The sequence below is a fragment of the Triturus cristatus genome, chromosome 6, assembly GCF_964204655.1.
Source record: "Triturus cristatus chromosome 6, aTriCri1.1, whole genome shotgun sequence".
Classification (NCBI taxonomy): domain Eukaryota; kingdom Metazoa; phylum Chordata; class Amphibia; order Caudata; family Salamandridae; genus Triturus; species Triturus cristatus.
This window is the reverse complement of record NC_140589.1, coordinates 1,752,858,565-1,752,884,081: the sequence shown is the minus strand read 5'-3', so window position 1 is coordinate 1,752,884,081 and position 25,517 is coordinate 1,752,858,565. Positions and strand designations below refer to the sequence as shown.

The 25,517-nt window shown below is 47.9% G+C and overlaps 1 protein-coding gene across 1 annotated transcript in view; it reads left to right on the top strand.

Annotated features, from left to right (window-relative positions):
* Positions 1–25,517, top strand: part of CAPN13 (calpain 13) — a 582,342-nt gene that overhangs the window by 215,431 nt on the left and 341,394 nt on the right. The window contains exon 3 of the mRNA XM_085609938.1: positions 5,072–5,141. Coding sequence (XP_085466064.1) covers positions 5,072–5,141 — 70 coding nt within the window. The remainder of the gene's footprint in view (positions 1–5,071; positions 5,142–25,517) is intronic.

Below are 25,517 nucleotides of genomic sequence, written 5' to 3'. Positions count from 1 at the left end.
ACATCCAGTACGAGTGACCCTCACTCCAACACAGAACACCTCCATTTCCAGATTCTGACCAGCCCCAGGACCAAGCTACGTGGCACCCTCCTCTACAGATCACCAGGACCTCGCACCCAGCCCGCAACTACCATTGCCGAGCTCGTCGCACCCCACGCCATCACCTCCATGGACTACATTCTACTCGAGGACCTGAACTTCCACCTCGACAATAGCAATGACCCAGACTCCACCACTCTCCTCGACAACCTCGCCACCCTCGGACTGAAGCAGCTGGTCAACACGCTCACACACAGAGCTGGACACACACTCGACCCCATCTTCTTGGGAGGGACAAACATCCGCTTCAGCCACACCACCGAGCCCCTCTAGACGGACCACTATTGCGTCCATTTCACCTTCAACACCACCACCGCACCCAAGCCCACCCTGCGCCTGCCACGATGGAACTGGAGCAAGGTCACAGAGGAACACCTCAACACCACACTCCTACAAAACCTCCCCGGCGCCACCACTGACACCAATGCCGCAGTGATAGGATGGATCTCCTGCTACGCCAACAAGCTAGCTCCCCTCCGCCACCCCGCCAAACAACACCCTCTGAAGGCCGCCTAGTTCACCACAGAACTGCAAGAAGTCAGATGTGCCTGCAGACGCCTAGAGAAAACCTGGCAAAACCCGAAAACCACGGAAGCAAAGAACAACCACAGGAGCGCCCTGAAGGAATACCACCAGCGCATAAGAGACACCAAACAGACCTTCATAAGAGACAAAGTCCAGACCAACGCAAGCAACGCCAAGGAACTGTTCAATGTCATACAACTGTTCGCAAAGCCCACCAGCGAAGCCACGGACATCTCACCTTCCCAGGAACTCTCCGACAAACTCAGCTCCTACTTCCATCCAAAGATCAAGGTCCTCTACGACAACTGTAGCGAACCAGCGCTGGACACCTCCTCCCCACCCACGGCCGCTGCTAAGCCAACCATCATGACCTGGGATCCCACCACCATTGAACACATCACCGCGACCATGAAGAAAACCCACTCAGGAGCCCCAACGGGCCCCTGCCCACCGCACATATTCCACAGGGCCTCCGCTGCCATCGCACCGGAGCTAGGACGGACCATCAGCGCCTCCTTCAGAGCCAGAATCTGCGCAGATGACCGGAAGCGGGCGGAGGTTAAACCCCTCCTCAAGAAACCAACGGCCGACCCTACGGACCTGAAGAACTACCGGCCCATCTCTCTCCTCCCCTTCGTGGTGAAGCGCCCAGCTGACCGCCTTCATCGAAGAGAACTCCATCCTAGATGCTTCCTAGTCCGGATTCCGCAGCAACCACAGCACGAGACCGCCCTCTTTGCCCCCACTGACGACATCCACATGCTACTCGACCAGGGACACACCATGGCCCTCATCCATCTAGACCTCTCCGCAGCCTTCAACACCGCCTCACATCGCACACTCGCAGCCAGACTTCATGACGCGGGGATACAAGGAATTGCCCTCGACTGGATCCAAGCCTTCCTCTCCGGTAGAACCCAGAGGATCAGACTCCCTCCCTTCCTCTCCAAACCCACCGATATCAATTGGGGAGTACCCCAAGGATCATCACTCAGGCCCACGCTTTTCAACTTCTACATGGCCCCACTCGCCGCCATCGTCAGACAGCATGGGCTCAGCATTGTATCCTACGCCAATGACACCAAGCTCATCCTCTCACTCACGAAGAATCCCGAAGACACCAGACTCTGTTTCCAGGAAGGAATGAAGAACGTGGCAGCCTGGATGAAAGACAGTTGTTTGAAGCTCAAATCAGAGAAGACCAAGGTCCTCATCCTCGGATCCTGCACCCCCGCCTAGGACAACACCTGGTGGCCCTCCGCCCTCGGGAACCCACCCACCCCTACAGACCACGCACAAATCCTCAGCATCATCCTTGACTCCTCCCTCTCCATGAACCGCCAGATCAACGCCGTGGCATCCACTAGCTTCAACTGCCTGTGCATCCTCTGCAAGACCTTCAAATGGATCCCCCCCCGACTGCAGAAGGACCTTCACCCACACACTCATAACCAGCAGACTGGACTACGGCAAATCCCTCTATGCCGGAATCAACAGTACTCTTCTACTCCAAACCATCCAGAACGCCGCAGCCAGACTCGTCATCGGGACCCCGCATCACGAACACATGACCCAACACCTATGAGGCTTCCACTGGCTCCCCGTCGAGAAGAGGGTCGCCTTCAAGCTCCTCACCCACGCCTACAAATCCCTCAACAACATCGGACCCAAATACCTCAACAAGAGTATCTTTCCACGTACCCATGAGGAACCTCCGCTCTGCCGACCTCGCCCTGGCGGAGGTCCCCCGCATCGGCAGAAACACAATGGGTGGGAGAGCCTTCTCCTACATCGCAGTCAAGACCTGGAACGAGCTCCCTGTGAACATCAGACGCTCCCAACCTTTCACACGTTCAGGAAGGACCTCAACACCTAGCCCTTCGACTGATCTGGAGCCGCCCCCCACTCCCTAGCGCCATGAGACCCTCACGGGTGAGTAGCGCACTTCACAAACCCCTGATTGATTGATTGACTTCTTTTCTAAGTAGGGAACAAGAAACTCTTGTTTAAGCCAGACACATGCAGTAAATAACGTGGGAGTAGATCACAAATAATTACTCTGCTAAATGTTTTTCCACACCACAGGCTTTATTTTACCCACCCCTTCTGTTGGAGCACAGATCAACTGATGGCAGCAGGCCTGCAGCAATGGGCTCAGGGTTAATACATAGGGGAATGAATAGCTTTAATGTTAAGATTTTTTAAGAGAGGATCTGTTACTCTTGCCTCTTGGAAAATGAAATAAACAATGTAAAGAAACAATAATGCTAAAAAAGTTTTCTTTTTCCAACATCCTTACTTTCAAATACACTTAAGACCACAATACACATTATTACACCTTTTGTGTTCAGGAAATATCTGAACTACCTTTACTAGTACATCCAGTTTAGGCGCAGCAGAGGCAACATCAGTGCAAAGCTTCTTTGCAGCCAGTGTCAGAACAATGTTAAGGCCATTGCGGGTCATATTGAGGCCACCTATTAAGCCATGTTGAAAGAAAGAAAGAGTGGGTTCTTGATCAGCACATTTGTTCAGCTGGGTGCCGCAAATTCAGCAGTTGTGGAAGGTGCTTTCACTCTAGTACTCTCTCAATCCACACCACACAATTCTGCATCACACCACTAAAATAAACAGCACACCACATATTTAAACTCCATTACATAACACTCCACCACAATACCATACCACAAAATTACTCAATAACACACACTACCACCCCACATAATTTCTATGCACTAAATGCCACATAATTTCAATCTACATAATTTCACTGCATAACATACCACATAATTCCACTACAAACAACACACATCCACTCCACTCCAAACCACATAAGTAAAAAAATTCACATTTACAATGCCAATACCCCCAGCTCTTGCAAATGCGAGACCTGTTGCATTGCAAATGCTTGTTCTGACCTTTTTGTTGGCTTTAGGACTCTGGGCCATTTACCACGTCTAATCAGTGTTAAAGTCTGTGATCTCTTCTTTATACATGGTGGAATACTTGATTTACTTGTAAACCACTTGTAAAGTGATAGCCCATATATGCAGGGCCTGTAAATTAAATGTACTAGTAGGTCTGCAGCACTGCTTGTGCCACCCACAGACCTAGTCTTTCAAACCTGTCTCAAGCCTGCCACTGTAGGGCCTGGGCACGCAGTTTACTGCCACTTTAACTTGGCATTTAAAATTACTTGCCAAGTCTTAAACACCCCTAAGGTTGGCCCTAGGTAACCCCATGGGAAGGGTCCTGTGTAAGTAAAAGGTAGGACATGTGCCTTTATGTATCCTGGTAGTGACAAACAGCCTATTTTGTCCCTACTGTGAGGCCTACTGCTCTCATTGGCTAGCATTGGGAATTCCCTTATATATATATTTTAAGTGGTCATTCCTGATCCAAAAGGAATTTTGTTGCCATGTTTGGTATGTTTGGAATAGTGGTGACAAATCCTGCGCACAGGTGTAGTTGGATTTTTTCATTACTATTTTAAAAATGCCACTTTTAGAAAAAGAGAAAAAGAAGCTGGATTGCACTCAGTTCAACAAACTTAATACTAAATACAATGTAATCCTCAAATGTATAGTGTAATGTGTGCAACCTGTGTGGAGGGGGGGGGGGCTCTATCGAGCCTCCCAATTAAAAATGAAAGTAATAACTAGGACACACGCCCTAGACACAAAATGCACTACTATGCTCCACAACGAAAGTGAAAACGATTCAAACACATCTAAAATAAATCTTTTCAACAATTCAAGACAATGAATTAACAATGCATATACAAAACTTTTTGCTAAATGTCCATTTAATCCACAAATTAGCTCGTAAGCTTCATCTTGCTCAAGTCTATTTAATTTTCAACAAGAGTCTTGTAAAAGAATTCCACATGATAGCGAATCAGTTTCAACATATAAAGAACTGGCTGTGTGGCTTGTCCCAATGCATTTCTGGCATTCACAAGCGCCCTTCATCAGGGGTATCTATAAGCGAAAATATGACCAATGAATTCATAGCCATCATAAATATTTACAAATATTGCAAACAAACAACTTCCAAGTGTGCAGGGCATTCGTGAGAAGCTGAGACACATAACCCCAAAAGAAACATGCATAGGAGATACGAATAGAGGAAAGTAACTCTGAAAGTACTCGACAAAAAAATCCCAAATGGTCCAGTCAGCGAAGTAAAACTGATGGGGATTAGGAGAATGGTGCAAGGAATGAAATCATCCCTGAGCAGTGAGAGCATGCCACGACAACCGTGTGTATAGTGAGCAACTAACCCGAATCCCAAGAAGCTGAAAAACAAACAATACTTCCAAGCAAAGCTATATCGTGATGCTCGTTGTTGACAATCTAATTCTAGTAAATAAACCATTATACGTTTTCAGTATGCTGCTAAACATTCTCTATTTAAACTATGAAATGTCTTATTTTATTTTCTTAAGGAAAAGCAGAGGGATCCCCATTTGCTGGTCGATGGAGCTAGTATATTTGACATTCGCCAAGGAGAGTTGGGTAAGTTCCTTTTCTTTACCCACCTCTGAGTTTGGAATAATGAGAAAATATCAGATCCCTAAAGCAGCAATAGGAATAGCATTGTTTTTATCCTATATTTCCATTTGGTCCTCCTTTTCTACCTGGATATGCTTTCCCAGAAGAGTCTTAGAGAGGAGCCATAACACCATTCCCGGTGTCCTTTCCTGCTAACTTCATATTTAAAATGGCATAGTCCGCATACACCTCGAACATTTATTAAAAATGCAGTGTGAGTGTAAACACAATGGAAGTCTAGAAATTCATTATGACCTTTACTGAACAGTCCATCTTTGCAGCTGACCTCATACGTGAAAAGAGTTGATTACTATAATTAACTTTATATCAGTGCTTCTAACAGTACCCTTAGGACTTAATTGCTGGGGCAGCTCAGTACACTACAGTCGCCTACACGCCAGTTTGGTGGGGATTTTTTGCTAACAGTGGCGATGCCGCTGATGTGCTGAGACTTTTCTCTCACCACATAGGAAACATTCTTAGTTTTTATGTTCATGCTGAGCATGGCAATCCCGAGCAGGATAAAAAAACATTGCCAGTCAAAGCCAATAGTTCTCACCTATACAAAAGCTATTGGCTTTGCTATTGTATTTTAGCTATGTACATCAGCGTGGCTGCTGTTCAGCATGGCTAAAAGTTAGTAGCGAAGAGTGGAGTGGCGAAGGGTGGAGTGGAGTGGCGAAGAGTGGGGTGGAGTGTAGTGGAGTAGAGTGGTCTAGACTGGAGGGGTGGAGAATGGAGTGGCGTAACATGAAATAGAGTGTCGTAGAGTGGAGTGTCGCAGAGTGGAGTGGCGTAGAGTAGAGTAGCTTAGAATGAGGTGATGTAGAGTGGAGGGGTGTAGAGTGGGGTAAAGTGTAGTGGGGTGGTGTAGATTGGAGGGGTGTTAAGTGGAGAAGCATAGTGTGGAAGGGCATAGGTTAGAGTAGAGTGTCGTAGAGTGGAGTGGCATGGAGTGGCGTGGAGTGGAGTGTCATACAGTGGAGTGATGTAGAGTAGATTGTAGTGTCTTAGATTGGAGTGGAGTAGTGTGGAGAGACATAGAGTGGAGTAGAGTATCATAGAGTGGCGTAGAGTGTCATAGAGTGGAGTAACATAGGACAAGATATACAAAGCTTTCTTGAGGTCATAAATGGCCCGATTCGCAGAATTGGGCTTTTTGCGACTGCAAAAATGCATTTTTTTATTGTACAAAGGCCCAATTTGCGATTTGGTAAACTATTACTGAATTGCAAATGGGTCTGAAATTCGTTATTAGGAAGGGGCATGTTTAGGGCGTTCTGTCCTAATACCGAATTGCAAAGGTATGTGTGAATGTTTTGCGAATGAAATGCAGTCGCAAAACATTTGCATTTTACCACCTTCTTCAAGTAGGTGGAAACGCATTCGCAAATTGGAAAGAATCTCTAAGGGACCCCTGCCCCTTTGTGAATGTTAGTTAAACATTTTTTAAGAGTAGGTAGTGGTCCTACGGACTACTGTCTACTCTTAAAAAAATTAAAAGAAAACTTTTCAGATTTCTTTTTGAAACTCATCCTTTTACCCTAGATGCGGTCGAGCCTGGGATGAATAGGTCACACTGACATAGGGCAGTCGAGCACAGGTTACTACAGGCCCCTCCACCCAGACAGACCATGAGACGTATTATTGCCACTAAATAGGCAGGGTCTTCTCCTGGTTTCCTGGTCCTGTTCATGAGTGGGGTCCGACCTGGGACTTATTCTTTTTTCATCCCTGTTTTCCCTTCTTCCCCGAGTTCACTGTTGTTGCTTTGACTCTGTTGGGTATATCAGTGACCGGGGAAACTCCTGCGGAAATGTGAGAAAAAATTCAACACTAACATGGGGTGAGGAGCTGGATGAACACGATGTTATAGTCAGCATATTTCTAATAGCTGTCTCTAATGTTAAGCAGTTTTACTAAATGCCATATTCATGCAACGGTGAACTAGAGTCGAGTGAAAGGACTTTTGGGCCTTGTTAATATACATGTTAAGTAAAAGTTGCCTTGAGCATTCTTAATCCTACATGTGAATTAACTAATATATTTGTACAGTTTGCTACTAAAATTCTAAACATTATATGTGTACATTTTATATCCTACGAGTCATTTTTCTAATGTAAATATTTCTGCAGCATTAAAGCCTTAACATCGTGACCACTTGCGTTGGGATAGCCTCGCACTTACCGCTACTCCGCTGCTGGCTGCTGCTGTAATTTACTTTTAAAAACGTCCCGTTTTTGTCATTTAATTTTAATTTAGTTTCTGGGTTTTCCCCTGTTTTTTAATTCGTGCCACCCACATACCCGCATTGCTGCCACCTCACTTTCACCTTAACTTGGTCAATCACCGCGTTTTAGCGGGTCCCTGCCCACTGTCTCGTGTTGGTGGCCATCTTGGGAGGGGGGACATTGCATGAGGCGCAGGTAGCGCTCTAGTGTTCCTAGTGGCCCGCGTTCGGCGAGCATAAAGCCAGGCAAATCGCAGGTGAGCACCCTTAACATCGTGACCACTTGCGTTGGGATAGCCTCGCACTTACCGCTACTCCGCTGCTGGCTGCTGCTGTAATTTACTTTTAAAAACGTCCCGTTTTTGTCATTTAATTTTAATTTAGTTTCTGGGTTTTCCCCTGTTTTTAAATTCGTGCCACCCACATACCCGCATTGCTGCCACCTCACTTTCACCTTAACTTGGTCAATCACCGCGTTTTAGCGGGTCCCTGCCCACTGTCTCGTGTTGGTGGCCATCTTGGGAGGGGGGACATTGCATGAGGCGCAGGTAGCGCTCTAGTGTTCCTAGTGGCCCGCGCTCGGCGAGCATAAAGCCAGCCATGCTGACGCGCAGCGTCATCACGCAGCGTCATCGCCGGAATATCGCCGGAGTTTCGCCAGAGTCAAGCCCGTCTGTGCCCGTTCGGGCCCAGACGGGCCCAGGGCCTGCCATCATGCCCGACTCTGTGGCGCCATTTACTACTAGGCTTCGATATGGGAGGGATGCCTTATTGACTTTTCGGCCGCCCCACCCCATTAGTTGCAGTTTTGCACAGATGGGAACTATTCCGTTTTTACCTTGTAGAGCCTGCCCCTCCGGCCACAATTCAGTGGCTGTGAAATCTGTTCTTTCCATGGCTTTACTAAATTGCCGGTCCTTGCCAAGCCATGCTATTGAAATTAACTCTCTTATCTTAGACCACGAGTTGGATGTGTTGTATCTTACTGAGACGTGGCTCGCCCCCAGCTCTGGTCCTGATATGGTCAGAGCACTCCCCCCGGGCTTTCACATAGCCCATCTTGATAGACCTAAAGGGAGGGGAGGAGGAATTGCAGTCCTCTATAGAGACACGCTTGCTTGTAAGATTCAGAACGGAGGGGTGACTGATTGTTAGAGCTTACAGTTCTCCCTCCGGTTGTCACCTACAGTGTCTTTGGTTGGTTTGTTGATTTACCGCCCTCCTGGACCCTTGGGTAGCTTCCCTAATTCCCTTCTTGAAACTACTGCTCTCCTTGCCTCTTCAACTGCCAACTTTGTTGTCCTCGGGGATTTCAATATCCATCTCGAGGACCCCACCAATGCCGCGGGAGTCGATTTGCTCGATGACTTCAAATCTTTCGGAATTAATCTGGCCAACTCGGGCATGACCCATGTGAAGGGCCACTTGCTTGATCCTATACTTTCCAACTTGGACCACCTTATTTCATCTTCGGCTCTTGCCCTGCCTTGGACAGACCACTTTTTGGTGTCCGCTACATGGCAATTCGATAGCCCACCGGCAGTGGTCTCACGGGTTCACACCCTGGAGAGAGCCTGGTCGAGGCTCCCAGTTGACACCTGGGTGGCACACCTGGAGGCCACGCAGCCCCCTCTGGGAGCTAATCCAATAGTTGCTGATGAGAATCTTCATACCTGGCTCGTGGATTCTCTGGATACTCTCCTACCTAAAAAGAAACAACTTACGAGGGGGAAGAGAACGGGCTCTGCACCTTGGTATTCGCCAGAACTGAGAACCCTGAGGAAGGGATGCAAGAGGCTAGAGCGGTCCTGGAGGAGAGACTGGAGTGAGGCGAGCCGTAAAGAATATCGTGCGGCCCTGAGCAGGTATAAATCCGCTATCCGGGTGGCAAAATCAGGATTCTTTGAAGAGCGTATAGGCTCGGCGGCCAACTCTTCTAAAGAGTCATTCAGGGTTATTAAGGAGCTACTGAATGCCCCCGATCCTCCGGTTCTCCACGAGGACCCTCGCAAAAAATGTATAGAATTGGCCTCGTTTTTTAAAAGCAAAATTGATAATATATTGGCCTCCCTTCCTCGGCCAGGTGAGGTCTCATCCTTGGAGGATAATTCCACCTCCCAACGTAAGTTGCAATCGGTGGAGCTGGCCTCCCTTGGTCCGGTCACTAAGGAGGAAGTTTTGGCGGTTCTGGGGTCGATGAAGAGCGGCTCCCCGAAAGACCCAGTACCGATTAAATATCTCAAACAGGTGTCATCTACAATTGGTGGCCCTGTGACGGACCTGATAAACCTGTCTCTCGTCCAGGGGGTAGTTCCCCCTAGTTGGAAAGGGGCGGTGGTCAAGGCCCTTTTGAAAAAGCCTAACCTTGATCCCGCCGACCTCGCTAACTTTCGGCCTATTTCCTTGCTGCCGGGTATCAGTAAGGTGGCTGAGAAGCTGGTGAACAGCCGCCTTTCGGACTTTCTGGAAACCAATTCCCTTCTGGGCGACTCCCAAACGGGTTTTCGCCCTGGTCAGGGGACTGACACCGCCCTGCTGGCGGTCGTGGAGAATGCGAGGAGCATGCTGGATTCGGGAGGTTCAGTGGCAGTGATCCTCCTGGATCTCAGCGCTGCTTTTGACACCGTGGACCATCAGGTGCTTCTCCAACGGCTCTCGGGGGTGGGGATCACGGGTCTGGCCCTCAAATGGTTCGCCTCCTTACTGGAAGGTCGCTCATTTGAGGTATGGGAAGGCCAGGTAAAATCATCTTCATCCCCTCTCCAGTGTGGTGTGCCACAGGGCTCTTCATTGAGCCCCACCTTATTTAACGTTTACATGGCCCCCCTGGAGAGTGTGGTACTGCCGCTGGGTATTAAAATCATCAGCTATGCTGATGATACTCAGCTGGTGGTTGGCCTTTCCCAGTCGGCGCACCATCCCGACCGACTGCACACGTGTCTTGAAAAGATCTACACGTGGATGTGCAGCTCAGCCCTAAAGTTAAATGGCTCCAAGACGGAATTGATGCTGCTGGGGAACTCTTCTCCATCTCTGTCCCCCAGCAGCTGGCCAGACTGTCTGGGACCAGTACCCCCCCCCCAAGCGGGAGATCAAGAGCCTGGGGGTATGGCTGGAGCAGGACCTATCTTTTAAAACCCATGCCAAAAAGACTGCTGGCGTGTGCTTTGGCCTGCTCCGCTCAGCTCAGAAGATTTTGCCTCTACTCCCAGTAGCCACTCGTAGGCTTCTCATCCAGGGACTTATCATCTCGCGGCTGGATTTCAGCAATGCGCTTTTCCTGGGTGCTCCCGAAGCTACCTTGAATAAACTGCAGCAAGTGCAGAACGCGGCTGCTAGGCTTCTGACGGGTCTCCCTAGGTGTCAATCTGCCCGCCCGGCGTTGAGGGCATTGCACTGGCTCCCGGTGAGGGACAGGGTGAAATTCAAGTCACTTTGCATCGCCCACAAAGTTCTGCATGGGGTAGGTCCACCTATTTTGGAGGAAATGGTCCAGCCTTACAAGGCCTCCCGTTCTCTCCGCTCTGACCATCAACATCTCCTTCAGGTTGGCAGGGTGAAAAAGGCAAGAACCGGTGGCAGAAGGTTCTCTATAAATGTGGCCTCTTTGTGGAATTCATTGCCCCTACAACTGCGCGCGGAAGCCAGTCTTCTTCGGTTCCGTAAACTTTTAAAAACTTTTTTGTTTCCCGTGTAGTCCCTGTATTCTTGCAGTAGTGGTCTGTGCCGGCAAGCGCTGGGATGCCTATTTGGTAACCAGGCGCTATATAAAACTCAGAATAATAATAATAATACCCTTAAGGAAAACGTGCTGCATTTAAAAAAAAACATTGCTTTATTGAAAAGTAATCACAGACCGCGTGGTCTGCTGACCCCAGCAGTCCACCATTCCTGTGATTTTTGTGATTCCCAATGGGTCGCAAACCAATTCCTACCTCATGACTATTAAAGAGGTAGGTCTATTTGCGACCCACTGGGAATCGCAAACTGTGTTAATTAAATGCACATTTGTACATGGGTGTTCGCGATTACCAAATAGTGAATAGTGTTGTGGAGTGAGTAGAGGGGAGTGGCATAGAGTGAAGTAAAGGGGCATGGAGTGGCATAGAGGGAATTGCATAGAGAGGAGTAGAATGTCGAAGAGTGGAGTAGAGTGTCGAATAGTGGCATAGAGTGGAGTAGCATGGGATAAAGTGGAGGGCCGTAGAGTGGAGGATCGTAAAGTGGGGCAGAGTGGAGTGGGGTAGAGTGGAGTGTCATGGAGTAGAGTTAAAGAGTGGAATGACCTAGAGTGAAGTGACATCGTGTCGTAGAGTGGAATGGCGTAGAGTGGAGTAGAGTGTCGTAAAGTGGAGTGGCATAGAGTGCCGTAGGGTAGAGAAGCATAGAGTGTAGAGTTGTAGAGTGGAGGGCCGTAGAGGACGTGGAGTGTTTTGTGCCTCCAATGGTCGGCGTTCAGACCTCCATTAAGGAATCATTTATGGTAGCCACCTCTTGCCTTGAGAAAAAAAGGAACACACCTGATAGTCCGTATCAACTACACGGACTATATCTTAATGCCCGGTCAATTCCTAAACATGCTCTAGAATTATGGAGCCTCCTAGATTTTGATAAACCGGATGTCTGTTTCATAACTGAAACATGGCTCCATGACCGGGCATCTCCTGACATAGGGATTTCCTTCTCATCCAATTATCAGCTAACCAGATTAGACAGAGTGGCAGGGAGAGGGTGGGGGATAGCAGTGGCCACCGAGGAAAAATTTGAAATCATCACGCTAGATTCCTGCAATACGTACAAAGCGAAAATACTTATTTTAAAAATTTTGATCCAATCGTCCAAAACATGGACAAGGGCTTTAGTCTACAGACCCCCAGGTCAAAAAACTAATTTTGTAAATATTCTCTTGGAAATCATTATACCTTATGTCCTAGCCGCAAATAATTTTATTCTCATAGGAGACTTCAATTATCAATCGGATTTATCACAGGATCCCGATACTGACCAATTGGTAACTACACTACAGACATTAGGACTGGTGCAGCTGGTAGTAGGTCCTACCCATCAGGCCGGTCATACCTTGGATTTACTATTTACTAACTCAATTAAACTCACAGTTGAACAACCTCAACCTCTACTCTGGTCAGACCATCACCTGCTAAAATTTGGCATTAGTATGGATGTTCCTCTAATCTCTCAGGATAACGACTGTGCCTTAATCGGGCCCTGGCGTAAAGTCACTCCTACTTCTTTCTCCACCCACTTTAATGCTGAAGCCATACTACATACAGATAATGTAGATCAAGCAACTATGGCCTTTGAAGAGGCCATTATACTTGCCTTTTGACACAGTGGCACCCATGTCAAGGGTCAAGATTAAAGGTAAAGCATCTCCATGGTTTACATCAGCATTAAGAACTGAGAAACTTTCCAGCAGAACTGCCGAACGGCACTGGAGGAAAACTAAAACTATGGAAGATCGAATCAGATATAAACTGATTCACTGTACCTATTTGAACAATATTAAAAAGGCCAAAAAGTCATATTTAACAGCGAGGAATAACAATGCCGCTAACTCCAGTAAAGAATTATATAAAATTCTGAAGGAGTTTACCACTCCCCAGGCCAACCAGCGCACCCTTCCCCCCACACAAGAATGGGTCGATAGATTATCCTCCTTTTTCGACGAAAAGGTTAGAGCTATATACAGATCCTTCCCCCAAGACAATGTCAACAACATTGACTTGCACCAAGCTGTGAATAGCCAACCATTGTTGTCTCTGCTGGTTGAATTTAAAACTGTGACCTGCTAACAGGTATTAGAAGCCATTGCTAAGATCAAATCAGGCTCCCCAGCAGATCCTCTTCCTCCTCGCTTTTTTATGCAATTAGCACCCCTGTTGATAACAAATTTAACAGAGATTTTTAATATGTCACTTGACCAAGCGACCGTGCCGATAAGATGGAAAACTGCTCAAATCAGACCAATCCTGAAAAAGCCAACCCTAGATCCCAGAGAACCAGGCAATTACCATCCCATCTCACTACTGCGTTATTTCGGGAAGACGCTCGAATCCTTGGTAAATAAACAACTTACCGTCCATCTAGAAAGTCATGGACTTCTTGATCCATCGCAATCAGGATTACTGTTGGCGCATAGTACTGAAACGGCAGTATTAGAGATGGTTGATAACATCAGGCTGGCTTTGGATAAAAGAGAATCAGCTATGCTGGTTCTTTTGGACCTGTCAGCCGCCTTTGACACCATCTCCCATGACATTCCAGAACAACGGCTCTGGGAGGTGGGGGTCTGAGGGAAAGCTCTGGACTGGTTTAAAAACTATCTAAAGGACCGTTCCACTACTGTGCATATAGATACCCTGGCCTCATGCAGCAGGCCAGTAAGCATTGGAGTTCACCAGGGGTCAATCCTGAGCCCTGTGCTTTTTAATCTTTATGTAACACCTCTGGCCAGGATAATTAAGGTCCTATGGGTTTGAGGTTGTGTCATATGCTGATAACACTCAGCTGTTGATCACATTTGGTCCTGACCCTACAGACACAATGATCTGGTTTAAAAACTGTCTGACCCACATCAACAACTGGATGGGCAATAACAAATTACAGCTAAACGGCAGTAAAACCAAGATCATTCTGTTCGGCAGGGCCGAAGAGTACTGGTCTAACAGCTGGTGGCCTCAGGCATTGGGCCCATGCCCGTCCCCAAAACAAGCAGTCTGCAACCTCGAAATAATGATTGACAACAAGCTATCCATGAAAAATCATGTCAATCTTGTGCTGGGTACTTGTTACGGGATTTTGCGGAAACTACGCAAAATCTTTAAATGGCTACCTATAGAAGCCAGGAAGCCTCTGGTCCAGGGCTTAATTGTAAGCCGCATGGATTATGGGAATGCCTTGTTAGCCTCCCTAAATGAAGACCTCTTTTCTAAACTGCAAATCCTGCAGAATACTGCAGCCAGACTGATCTTAAATAATCCCCTCAATCCCCCTCAATCCCAAGTCTGAAGTCCCTCCACTGGCTTCCAGTTAGAAAAAGAGGTCACTTAAAAATCCTGTGCCTAACTCATAAAAGTATCTATGGCACTGGGCCCGGTTACTTAGGGAAAAAACTTAGAAGATACCAGCCAGAAAGAACATTAAGGTCCAGTTCAAAATCTCTTCTTACCCCACTGTGAGTCCACACCGTACGTAACGGGGGTCGATCCTTTTCTTTTCTCGCCCCCCATCTCTGGAACAAGCTGCCATTTCATCTTCTCTCTATTGTGGACAACCAACGTTTCCGCAAAGAATTAAAAACGTGGCTGTTTGACCAGAAATAACGCAATTGGATATGACCTTCAGCCTCTGGAATCTCTGCAAGCGCCACAAGACCTACCGGTGATATGCGCGCTATATAAGATTCTCTGACTTGACTTTACTCCCTGACACTCTCCTCTAGTCAAGTCAAGTCAAGTAGAGTATAGTGTCAGCGGAGTAGCATTGAGTGTAGTACTGTGAAGTGGAGTGTAGTAGAGTGGAGTGACATAGCGAAGAGTGGAATAAAGTGTTATAGAGTGAAGGAGTAACATGGAGTGTCGTGGAGTGAACTGTCATAGAGTGAAGTGGCGTAGAGTGTCGTGGAGTGTCTTAGAGTGGAGTTGCATGGAGTGAAGTGCCATAGAGTGGAGTAGAGTGGCATAGAGTGGATTGTCATCTCATGGAATGGAGTGTCGTAGAGTGGACTGGGAACGAATGAAGTGGTGTGGAGAGTCAGAGTGTCAAAGAGTGGACTGGCTAAGAGTGGCGTAGAGTGAAGTGGCATAGAGTGGATTGGGGTAAAGTGGAGTATGCATGGTGTGGTAGTGCACTGACATTAGACAACACATTTTCAATTGAAATCACCATTACATTTGCTCACACAGTTTTGCTGATAAAAATATACTTTGCACAATCAATTACTGTCTTGATTTGTTTTGATCGTATTCAAATATTTGTAAGGAAGAGTGAAATTAATTGGGTGATAACGCTCTGGGATATTATAAGTGGTTTATTTTTCAGTACCCAAAATTGCCTGGCCTGAAAACACCTGATCTGGTTTTACTCGGTGTGGGCACACATGCAGTGGAACCTTGGCTAGAGAGAAGCTGAGGGCTACAGGCACTGACATAGGCCCAGCCTATGCTTGGCCCTTCCAGGCACCCTCAAAGGAGCTGACAGCACTTGTAAGAAATTGGGTTATTGGTTGAGGGGGGAGAGTGAAACTCCAAGCAAGCAATAACCACAATTCTTGTCAGGGTGAACCACAAAAGTCACTAAATTAACCTGTGCTTAACCCTCTGGTAGCTTGGCACAAAAGCAGTCAGGCTTAACTTAGAGACAAAAAATAGAGTAGATTTTAATAAATAAAATGACACCAGAATGACAAAAATCCAATCAGTAAAACAGGAGGTTTTGCATTACAAGGTTTTAGGTAAAAATTACACCTAAAAGCACAAATCTCCTACTGTGGGTATCTAGTCGTATTGGACCATGACAAAGTCACAAATCAAGCCTACTGAGATTTAGTGCGGGCCGGGTACATCAGTTCTTATGAGGCCACTGATCAGGAGCTGCGATGGACTGCAATGCAAAGTCCTGCGTCGAGGTGTGTTGCCCTGTGTTGGATTGGATGGAACTCACAGTTAGGTAAGGATTAGTACACTATCATATGAGCCAATGGTCGAGGGTCTGGGGTGCACCTCTTGGGGATCAGGACTAATTCCAGGCAGAGGCCAGCAGCTGAACAAATGATGATCAGCACTCACCATACATTTTTCAAAATTGACAAAAGTTTCATATAATCTAAGTTACATAGTGTACAGACTCCATCCACATTTGTTAAAAACACATTCCTTTATTCATATTCTTTTTATGCTTGTTTCTACACACTTTTCTCCAATGTAGCCAATGTGTTTCGTCTCCTGATAGACTTCTTCAGGGCTTTGTGATGTGTATATGACCCGTATCTGCTATGTGTACAGAAACTTTTAGTGTTACGGCACGAAGGCTCATGTTACCCTTATCTGTATTTGTGTTAATGCTATGGTCTAATTGACAGAGCTGTCATCAACAATCATGTCCAAACCCATGTTGCTTCAAAACCAGTGGTTGCTATTTCCCGCAAACAATGTGGTGCAACAGGAGCCAAGTTCTAAAACGGCTTTAAAACTTGGTGTCTGTCGCACCACGTTACGGGCAGACCTGGGTGCCTCAGTTGGGCTGGGAGGCATTATCAGCAACCGCAGCTTGTTGTGTGAACACTAGATAGCAAGGGTTTTCCGCCTCGGTGCAGTGCTCGCTCGGGTGAACGCACAGAGGAAAGCAGGCACAGTTGTATCTTAGCAGTGGAATCTCGCTAGAAGAGATTCTCATTGCTAATATACAGAACCAGATTTGAAAAGCCATTGCATTGCCCTTGCATCACACAAGGCGACTCAAGAAGATGCTGGGCTTAAGTGAGATTTACAAAGTCAAGCAAAGCCACTATGTATGGCTCTCTGTGGCTTCGAAAATCAAGAGTAACCAAGACAGCACAAATCGCTGCCTTGCTTTACATTGGGAAGGCATTCCATGGGTGGCGAATGGGCATCCCCATGCATCCACCCATGAATTTTGGTGCATTCCCAGATTTCCAAAGACTTGTAAACCTGGAAATAATGCAAAATGGTACGCCTACCCAACAGAGCCTTAAGGAGGAGAAATATCTTTATTTTTCTGCTTTATTTCCTCTTTCTACATGTGCTGCATTTTGCAGCACACGTGAAAAGAGGAAAATTATTGTTTTTGAACAGGTCCCTTCCTGCACAAAAACAAAACTCCCATTAATACAGGCTGTCTTGCACCTTGGCTCAAGGGTGCCTGTATTGGCTCTAGGCAGCACTCAGTGAGCCAGCACAGAGATAGATATGGCACATTCCTGCTCTCTCGCTGTCACTCAGCGCAGGGTTGTTAGTTGTCGTGCTGCATTGCATTGTGTGACTTTGATACATCTGCCCCTCCTAGCGGTTTCCTCAGCATAATCGAGTCTGAAAAGGTGGCAGAGAAGAGCCATAATGTATTCTCAGGGGAAGAACAACAAGAAGATGAGATGCTTACTATCAGCAGGTCTGAATTACAGGTCATGATTGCTGATGCTGTATGTGCATCCCTAGTGGAACCTGCCTCAAAGAAACCAAAGATTGATGTGGATGAGGATCAGGAATGAAGCACTAGGTGGAAATGGAAATATGTCCAAGGTACACAATTGAGAGGTGTTAGGTGTTCCATTCATGGGGGACACAAGATGTTTTTGTTGTCCACTACAATACTCCATTACCGGTTGACTTGACATTTCATGATGTCATCAAGGGTGTGTTGCTTAAGGCATGAAAGATATCAATGAATCTTCCGTTCCACATTTTCTGTCTAGATGATATCCAGTGATAGATTTTGAAACAAACCTCCCGCAGATGCAGAAAGTGAATCCAATTTTGGCAAATATGGTGTGTTCCTCCTCCTGGCATCTGAGTAATCTTCCTTGTCAGATGCAATAGGCTGAAAAGTGGAGGGGACATTGAAAAGGTCATATATGGCTCCTAACGTTCCTCCGAGGGCGGTAACCAGCAGCAAATGTCTCTCAACCCTTTCAGTTGCTATTTAACTGTGTCCAGAAGGGGAATGGCCCTGCTATAATTTAGGGGAACATAGAGCTGTTGTCCCAATTCCTTCCAGATGCTTCCTTTGATATGTTGTGGTCTTCTTCTACTTCAGCGGGGACAGCATTTACAGGAAGAATACTTCTGTGGCTGAAATTATGGAAGCTAGACCCTGCTCACAGAGTTCTAACTCATGTGCTTCGATTTCTGGGGCATACACTATTTGGCTCGCAATTAAATGATTTAGTGCAAAAATCAGCGGAGGGAAAATATATCTCAACTTTCAGACCTTTTTCATTGAAGATGTCTCTTGTTCAAACGTACTCATCAGCACAAGGCTTACAGAAGCGAAATCGTTCCTCCCAAGGCCAAGCTCAAGGTCAGGGGACACTTTGTATGATAAGTCCTGACCACAGACCCCTCAAAACCAAGCGCCAATCCTAAAATCCTGACTACCAGTGCATTATGGTGGGGGTAAGAATAAAATACTTTTTTCCCCAGGGGAAAGTACGTGTTAGAGACAAGTGGGTTTTGTCCATTGTCAAGGAGGGGTATAATATAGAATTCAGCCAACCTCCGGAATTGTGAATGGTGATGAACTCTGTTACAAAAATTAGACCACAAGCTGTCTGCAAGTTATGGTAGTAGAGAAAGATTTGCTGGACAAGGGAGCAAGAGAAACGGTACTAGAGGCAGACTGGTATCAAGATTTCAAGGTTTTTCTTTTCCTGGTCCCAAAAATAAATGGGCAACATTGAGCGGTTTTGGATTTGAATACACACATACATACATTTGAAGGCACTGTACGGTACATTCCTTTCAAATTGTGACCCTACAAAGAGTCCTTCCATAAATGTCAAAAGGAAACTTTCTATTATCCATAGGCGTACAGGATGCTTACATCTATATGCCACTACACCTGCGGAGCCATAGATTCCGATGTTGGTTTCTAATGGGTTCATTATAGGGAATTATTACTTTCAGTTCAAAGACCCACGTTTCAGCTAGTCATATCCTAGGGTCTTCACGGCTGCTGGTCTTAAAGCAGCCACCACTGGTGGAGGGGTCTTTACAGTTGGAGGGGCGGACCATATGTCCACATTTCGATGATTGGCTAATTCCGGAGTCTCCTCTATTTAAGGCTGAGGGGATGGGGGAAGACAGAATGTCAAGTTTTGGAGTCACTGGTGTCACAGCTTCAGCCACTACAGAAGAGACCCTTCTTTGGAGCCCTTTTTGACACCAAGAAGGGACTTGTTTTTCTCCCAGGAGAAGATTTTTAATTATCTCATCTTCTGACTCTTCAGTATGTTACAGTTCATGTGTGGTTAATCTTACAGGGGAAAATGCCCTCTATACCTGCAGTTGTCCCGTGGGCTCAGCACCACCAATGGTCAATTACTTATTAAACCACTAGTCCACCGTATACCAAAATTTCAATCATTTGTTGCCTCTCTTGTTGGAGATAATTCAGGAACATCCGTGGTGGCTGGTGCTAGAGAACGTACAGAAGGGAGTTCCCATGCAGGGCCCTCTTCCCATCATAATTTCCACAGCTGCAAGCCTCTGGAGATTACTAAAGTCTCTGTATTTGATGTAAACAAACAACTGTTGGACCAGTCAGAGAGTTCAAAGCCTTAAATTGGAAAGCGTTGGCAGCAATATGGTACACTCTTCAGGGGTTTGCTCAGTGCATTGATGGGAAGTACAGACACCTATGTAGCAAAGTTCTTCGTAAATCGATAAGGGGGAACAAGAAGGAGATCCTAATACCATCTGGTCAGTTTCATTTGTTTATGGGCGAGACTCATCAACTATCTCTGACAGTGATGTATCTTCGGAGAAGGACAAAATAATAATGAAGGCAGATTGAGAAGAAACCATGGGAATAGCCAGAAGATCTATTCAAATACTCCCACGTAGAACTAAACAAAGGCACAGAGTGAGTAAAACAATCATTCCTATCCCATTAACCCTACATTCACTCATCTTCATCTGTCTACCCTTCCATTTACCCTCCATTCATGCATCCTTTCACCTTTCCATCATTTCACTGTCCCATCCCTTCCTCATTCCATACATGCGTTCACATATTTATCCATACTTTCACCCATCCATCCAGCCACTGTTCCATCCATCCATCATTTTCCTCCCTCCCTGTCTTGGTTCCTTGCATTTACATTTTCTTACTTTCACCCTTTCTTTCTCCCTTTTTTCCTGTGTCCTTTCTTGTTCTACCTCCAGTCATTCATAATTTCTCATCTTAGTTTTCCCTCTTACCTTTCTCTCTCCTTTTGTTATATTTGTTGCTTCTCCATTTGCATTGGTTTCATCATTTCTTTCTCTGCCTCCTTAAATGAACATGGCACTTAGCAGCCCCTGACCTCCAGTCTTAGTCCTGACTTAGTATTTCCAAACACCACTTAAATTTTTGGGCAAAATCTAAAATGAATCTGCTATATGTTTTAAAGGGTAATTTTACCAGCCAATCATGTCTAATGGCAATCCCCACTTTGACTGATAACACCACTGGTAGGAACATATTGTCTTCAGTGTTGTTTCATATCAGGCAGTAGGCATTTCAGAAGGTGATGGAGCACTTAGGTTGACCGTGGTTAGACACACATGCTTCCCAATCAATTGCCTTGCTTCGTCACTTCGTTTTTGAGCTCTGGTCCCAGGCAGTTAGAGGGATGGATGCACATGCAATTCCATAGACAGAGGGATTATTTTATGCTTTCCTTACAATTCTCCTCCTCTCAAGAGTTTTGTAGAAGACTGGGGAGGAGAGGATGTATGTAATTCTTATTTTTAGTTACAGAGACAGTGATTCCCGACTCTGAGGCTAATAGTTGGTTCTTCCTCTCCATCCTCCCTCATTGCAGTTTCCACCTGTATCCCAGAAACAACTATGGCAAATGTGGTTAGGGTTTGGAAGTTGAGAGGGCTGGGTTGCAACAGCTAAGATGTTCAGAATGCTTGGCATTCGAAATTCAGTCTAACAGAAAATAGTCCACCCAGCAGGTGTACACTGAACACTGGAAACATTTTCAATCATGGAGTTTCTAAAGGAATCTGATCAGACAAATGCTGAAGTAAGGAGGGGTAATTGGAATTCAGACTACAATTCTAGACACAGTCTTTCCCATAAATTAACATTGAAAATGTCCCAGGTTTGTTCAGTTTAAAGAAGTTCTATCTCTTTCACTTTAGGAGAAACTCGTCAACAGTTCATTTCAGCCTTCAAGTCCTAAACCAGTTGTTAGACCTCGCAAAGTTTTTTCTGTCTCTTTCTAAAACATGTAACTTCAATCAATCAATCAATCAGAGACATTTGTAGAGCGCGCTACTCACCCGCTAGGGTCTCAAGGCGCTGGGGGGGGGGAGCTGTTACTGCTCGAAGAGCCAGGTCTTGAGGTGCTTCCTGAAGGAGAGGTGGTCCTGGGTCAGTCGAAGGGGGGTGGGGAGGGAGTTCCACGTCTTAGCCACCAGGTAGGAGAAAGATCTTCCTCCGGTGGTGGATCTGTGAATCCGTGGGACGGTGGCGAGGGCGAGGCTGGCGGAGCGGAGCTGGCGGGTAGGGTCGTAGAACGTGAGGCGGGTATTGAGGTATTCAGGACCCGCGTCGTGGAGAGCCTTGTGTGCGTGGGTGAGGAGTCTGAAGGTGATCCTCTTGCTGACGGGGAGCCAGTGCAGGTCTCGCAGGTGAGGAGAGATGTGGCTGTGTCGGGGAAGGTCCTGGATGAGTCGAGCAGCTGCGTTCCGAATGCGTTGGAGTCTTTGCTGTTGTTTGGCGGTGGTCCCAGCGTAGAGGGCGTTCCCGTAGTCCAGTCGGCTGGTGACGAGGGCCTGGGTGACTGTCTTCCTGGTTCCAGTGGGGATCTACCGGAAAATCTTTCGGAGCATGCGGAGGGTGTTGAAGCAGGAAGATGTGACGGCGTTGACTTGCTTGGTCATCGTGAGGGAGGAGTCAAGGATGAAACCCAGGTTGCGTGCATGGTCCGTGGGTTTGGGAGCGGTGCCCAGAGCAGGGGGCCACCAGGATTCGTCCCAGGTGGAGGGGGATGGTCCGAGGATCAGGACTTCCGTTTTGTCTGAGTTGAGTTTCAGACGGCTGAGCTTCATCCAAACCGCAACGTCTTTCATACCTTCCTGGAAGCTGGCTCTGGCGGTGGCGGGGTCGTTGGTGAGGGAGAGGATCAGTTGGGTGTCGTCGGCGTAGGAGATGATGTTGAGGTTGTGTTTGCGTGCGATGGCTGCGAGGGGGCTCATGTAGACGTTGAAAAGGGTGGGGCTGAGCGAGGAACCTTGGGGTACGCCGCAGATGATCTTGGTGGCTGCATTTGCGGAAGGGCGGGAGACGGACTCTCTGGGTTCTGTTGGAGAGGAAGGAGGTGATCCAATCCAGGGCCTTCCCTTGGATCCCTGTGTGGTGGAGGCGGGTGGTCAGGGTGCGATGGCAGACCGTGTTGAAAGCGTCCGACAGGTCGAGGAGGATGAGGGCGGCAGTTTCACCGTTGTCAAGCAGGGTCCTGCGATGAGGGCGGTCTCGGTGCTGTGGTTCGCTCGGAATCCGGATTGCGATTGGTCGAGGGAGCCGTTCGTCTCAAGGAAGGTGGTCAGCTGTTTGTTGATGGTTTTCTCGATGACTTTAGCGGGGAAGGGGAGGAGCGAGATGGTGCGGAAGTTCTTGAGGTCTGTAGGGTCCGCGGTGGGTTTCTTCAGGAGGGCGCTGATCTCTGCATGTTTCCAGCTCTCCGGGAATGTGGCTGACGTGAAGGATGTCCCGGAGATGGGGTGCGATGATGGAGTCAGCTTTGTTGAAGATGTGGTGTGGGCAGGGGTCGGCTGGGGAGCTGGAGTGGATGGAGTTCATCATGAGGGTGGTGTTGTCCGTGCTGATGGGGTTCCAGGTGCACAGGGAGGTGGTGGGGGGCGTTGGTTCGATGGCTGGGTATTTGGTCTGAGCGCCGAAGCTGTTGTGTATGTCGTTGATCTTGCGGTGGAAGAACGTGGCGAGTGAGTCGCAGAGTTCTTGCGATGGTGTGATGTCAGTGTTGCTGGCGCTGGGGTTGGAGAGCTCTCTGACGATGCTGAAGAGTTCTTTGCTGTTGTGGGTGTTGTTGTCCAGTCGGTCTCTGAATGATGTCCTTTTGGTGGTGCGGATCAGCTGGTGGTGTTTCCGGGTGGCGTTCTTGAGGGCTGTCATGTTTTCTGTTGACTGCTCGTGGCGCCAGGCTTTCTCGAGGGTACGGCAGGATTTCTTGGAGTCTTTGAGATCGTTGGTGAACCACGAGGCTTTCTTGCCGACGGGATTGCTCGGGGGGTTCTTCAGTGGTGCAAGGGCGTCGGCGCAGTTGGTGATCCACTGTGTGAGGTTGCGGGCTGCTTCGTTGGGGTCCGTGGTGTTGGAGGGTTGGTTTTGGCTCAGGGAGGTGGTGAGCTGGTCGGTGGTGATCTTGCTCCAACATCTACGGGGGGGGGCTTGCTGCGGGCGGAGGCGAGTCGTGGTTTTCCTGAAGTTGAAATGGATGCAGCTGTGGTCGGTCCCGTGCAGTCTGATGGCGTGGCTGAAGGAGATGTGGTTGCTTGAGGTGAGGATGGGGTCAAGCGTGTGGCCGGCCTAGTGGGTGGGGGTGTTGACCAGTTGCTTGAGTCCGAGGTTGGCGAGGTTGTCTAGCAGGGTGGTGGTGTTGTTGTCCTTGTTGTTCTCCAGGTGGAAGTTGAGGTCCCCTAGGAGGATGTAGTCGGAGGATGCGAGGGCGAGCGGGCTGATGAAGTCTGCGATGGCTTCGCTGAATTGTGTGTGTGGTCCCAGGGGTCTGTAGATGAGAGTTCCTCTGAGGGTGGTCCTGGGGTCGGTGTGTATCTGGAAGTGGAGGAGCTCGGCGGTGGTGAGGGTGTCGTCTGCGTTGGTCGTGATGCGGATGGTGTTTCTGTAGACGATTACGATGCCACCTCCGGTTTGGTTGACACGGTCCCTCCGGGTGATCTTGTAGCCGTCCGGGATGGCAATGCCTATGTCGGGGGATGAGGAGGCGTTCATCCAGGTTTCCGTGAGGAAGGCGACGTCTGGTGCTGTTGTGTCGAGGAGGTCCCAGCGTTCGATGGCGTGCCTGTGGACAGGGCGGGTGTTGAGCAGGATGCACCTGAGGTGGTTGTTGTTGGTGCATGTTCTGGCGGGCTCGGTGCAGGTCCGACAGCAGGTGAACTTGCAGGCGTGACAGTAGCAGGCTGGCTGTCGGTCGGTGTTGAGTGCGTGAAGGGCGGCGGCGTCGTATCTCCGTCGGGTGGGTTTGCTCTGGCGGGGGCCGGGCGGCCTGTCACTGGGCGCGGTCCAGGCGCGGACGGGCGCAGACAGGCTTGCCTTTGGCACGCCTCCGTGCGGCGCCCTCCATAAGAGGCGAAGTTGGAGGGAGGAGCAGCTGGGAGGCGGGAGCGGGGTGGCCAATGGGTGAGGGCACAGAAAAGAAAAGGGGGCGCGGGGGCGGGGTCGCGGGGAGCGGCGGCGGGAAGCCGGATGTGGGCGGGAAAAATGAGCGGCGAGAGGTGGGAGAAAAATAAGCAGAACAACCAAGAAGCGCTAAAAAACCAGGTGCTAGGGGCACACCAGCGGTGACCCCTAGGCAGCGGCAACAGCAGAAGGGCAGACACTGGCACCAGGAGGAGACGTGCGGCGTGGGGAGTGACCCGAGGTCAGGTCACACTCACTGCCGCGCGGCGCCCTCCATAAGAGGCCAAGTGGGAGGTAGAAGCAGCTGGGAGGCGGGAGCGGGGTGGCCAATGGGTGAGGGCATAGAAAAGAAAAGGGGGCGGGGTCGCGGAAAGCGGCGGCGGGAAGCGGGAGGTGGGCGGGAAAAATGAGCGGCGAGAGGTGGGAGAAAAATAAGCAGAACAACCAAGAAGCGCTAAAAAAAAACTTTCCATGAATGACATAACATGCTGTCTCAGCTGAGGCTGTTCCATGATCCTTGTTCCTCTTACACAGCATCACTTGGCATCTGTGAAAACTGTGGTACCTAGTATCCACTGATGCAGAGACGGTGTTAATATACTTGAATGGCATTCTAGGTCTGCTGTATTGATATGGTATTGATTAAATCCTAAATTTTGTTAATACGATTACATTCTGATTCAGTTCCACCTTGGTGTGTCTTTTCATAAGTAATTGAATCCCATCTCAATTTCATTTGTATCAAAGCACACAGCGGTATTGAAACAACATTATAAATACAATATTATCTTACATGGATTGTGACAAATCCCTTGAAATACATTAGGTATTACTACCTGATCACCATTAAATCTGTCACGACAGGGGGCGGTCTCTCAGATACAATCAAAACCATGGTAACATTATTAGCTTTGAATTATTGATTTATGTTTCAGTTCCATTCAATTTCATGGTAAACGTTATGGCAAATTATGCTAAAT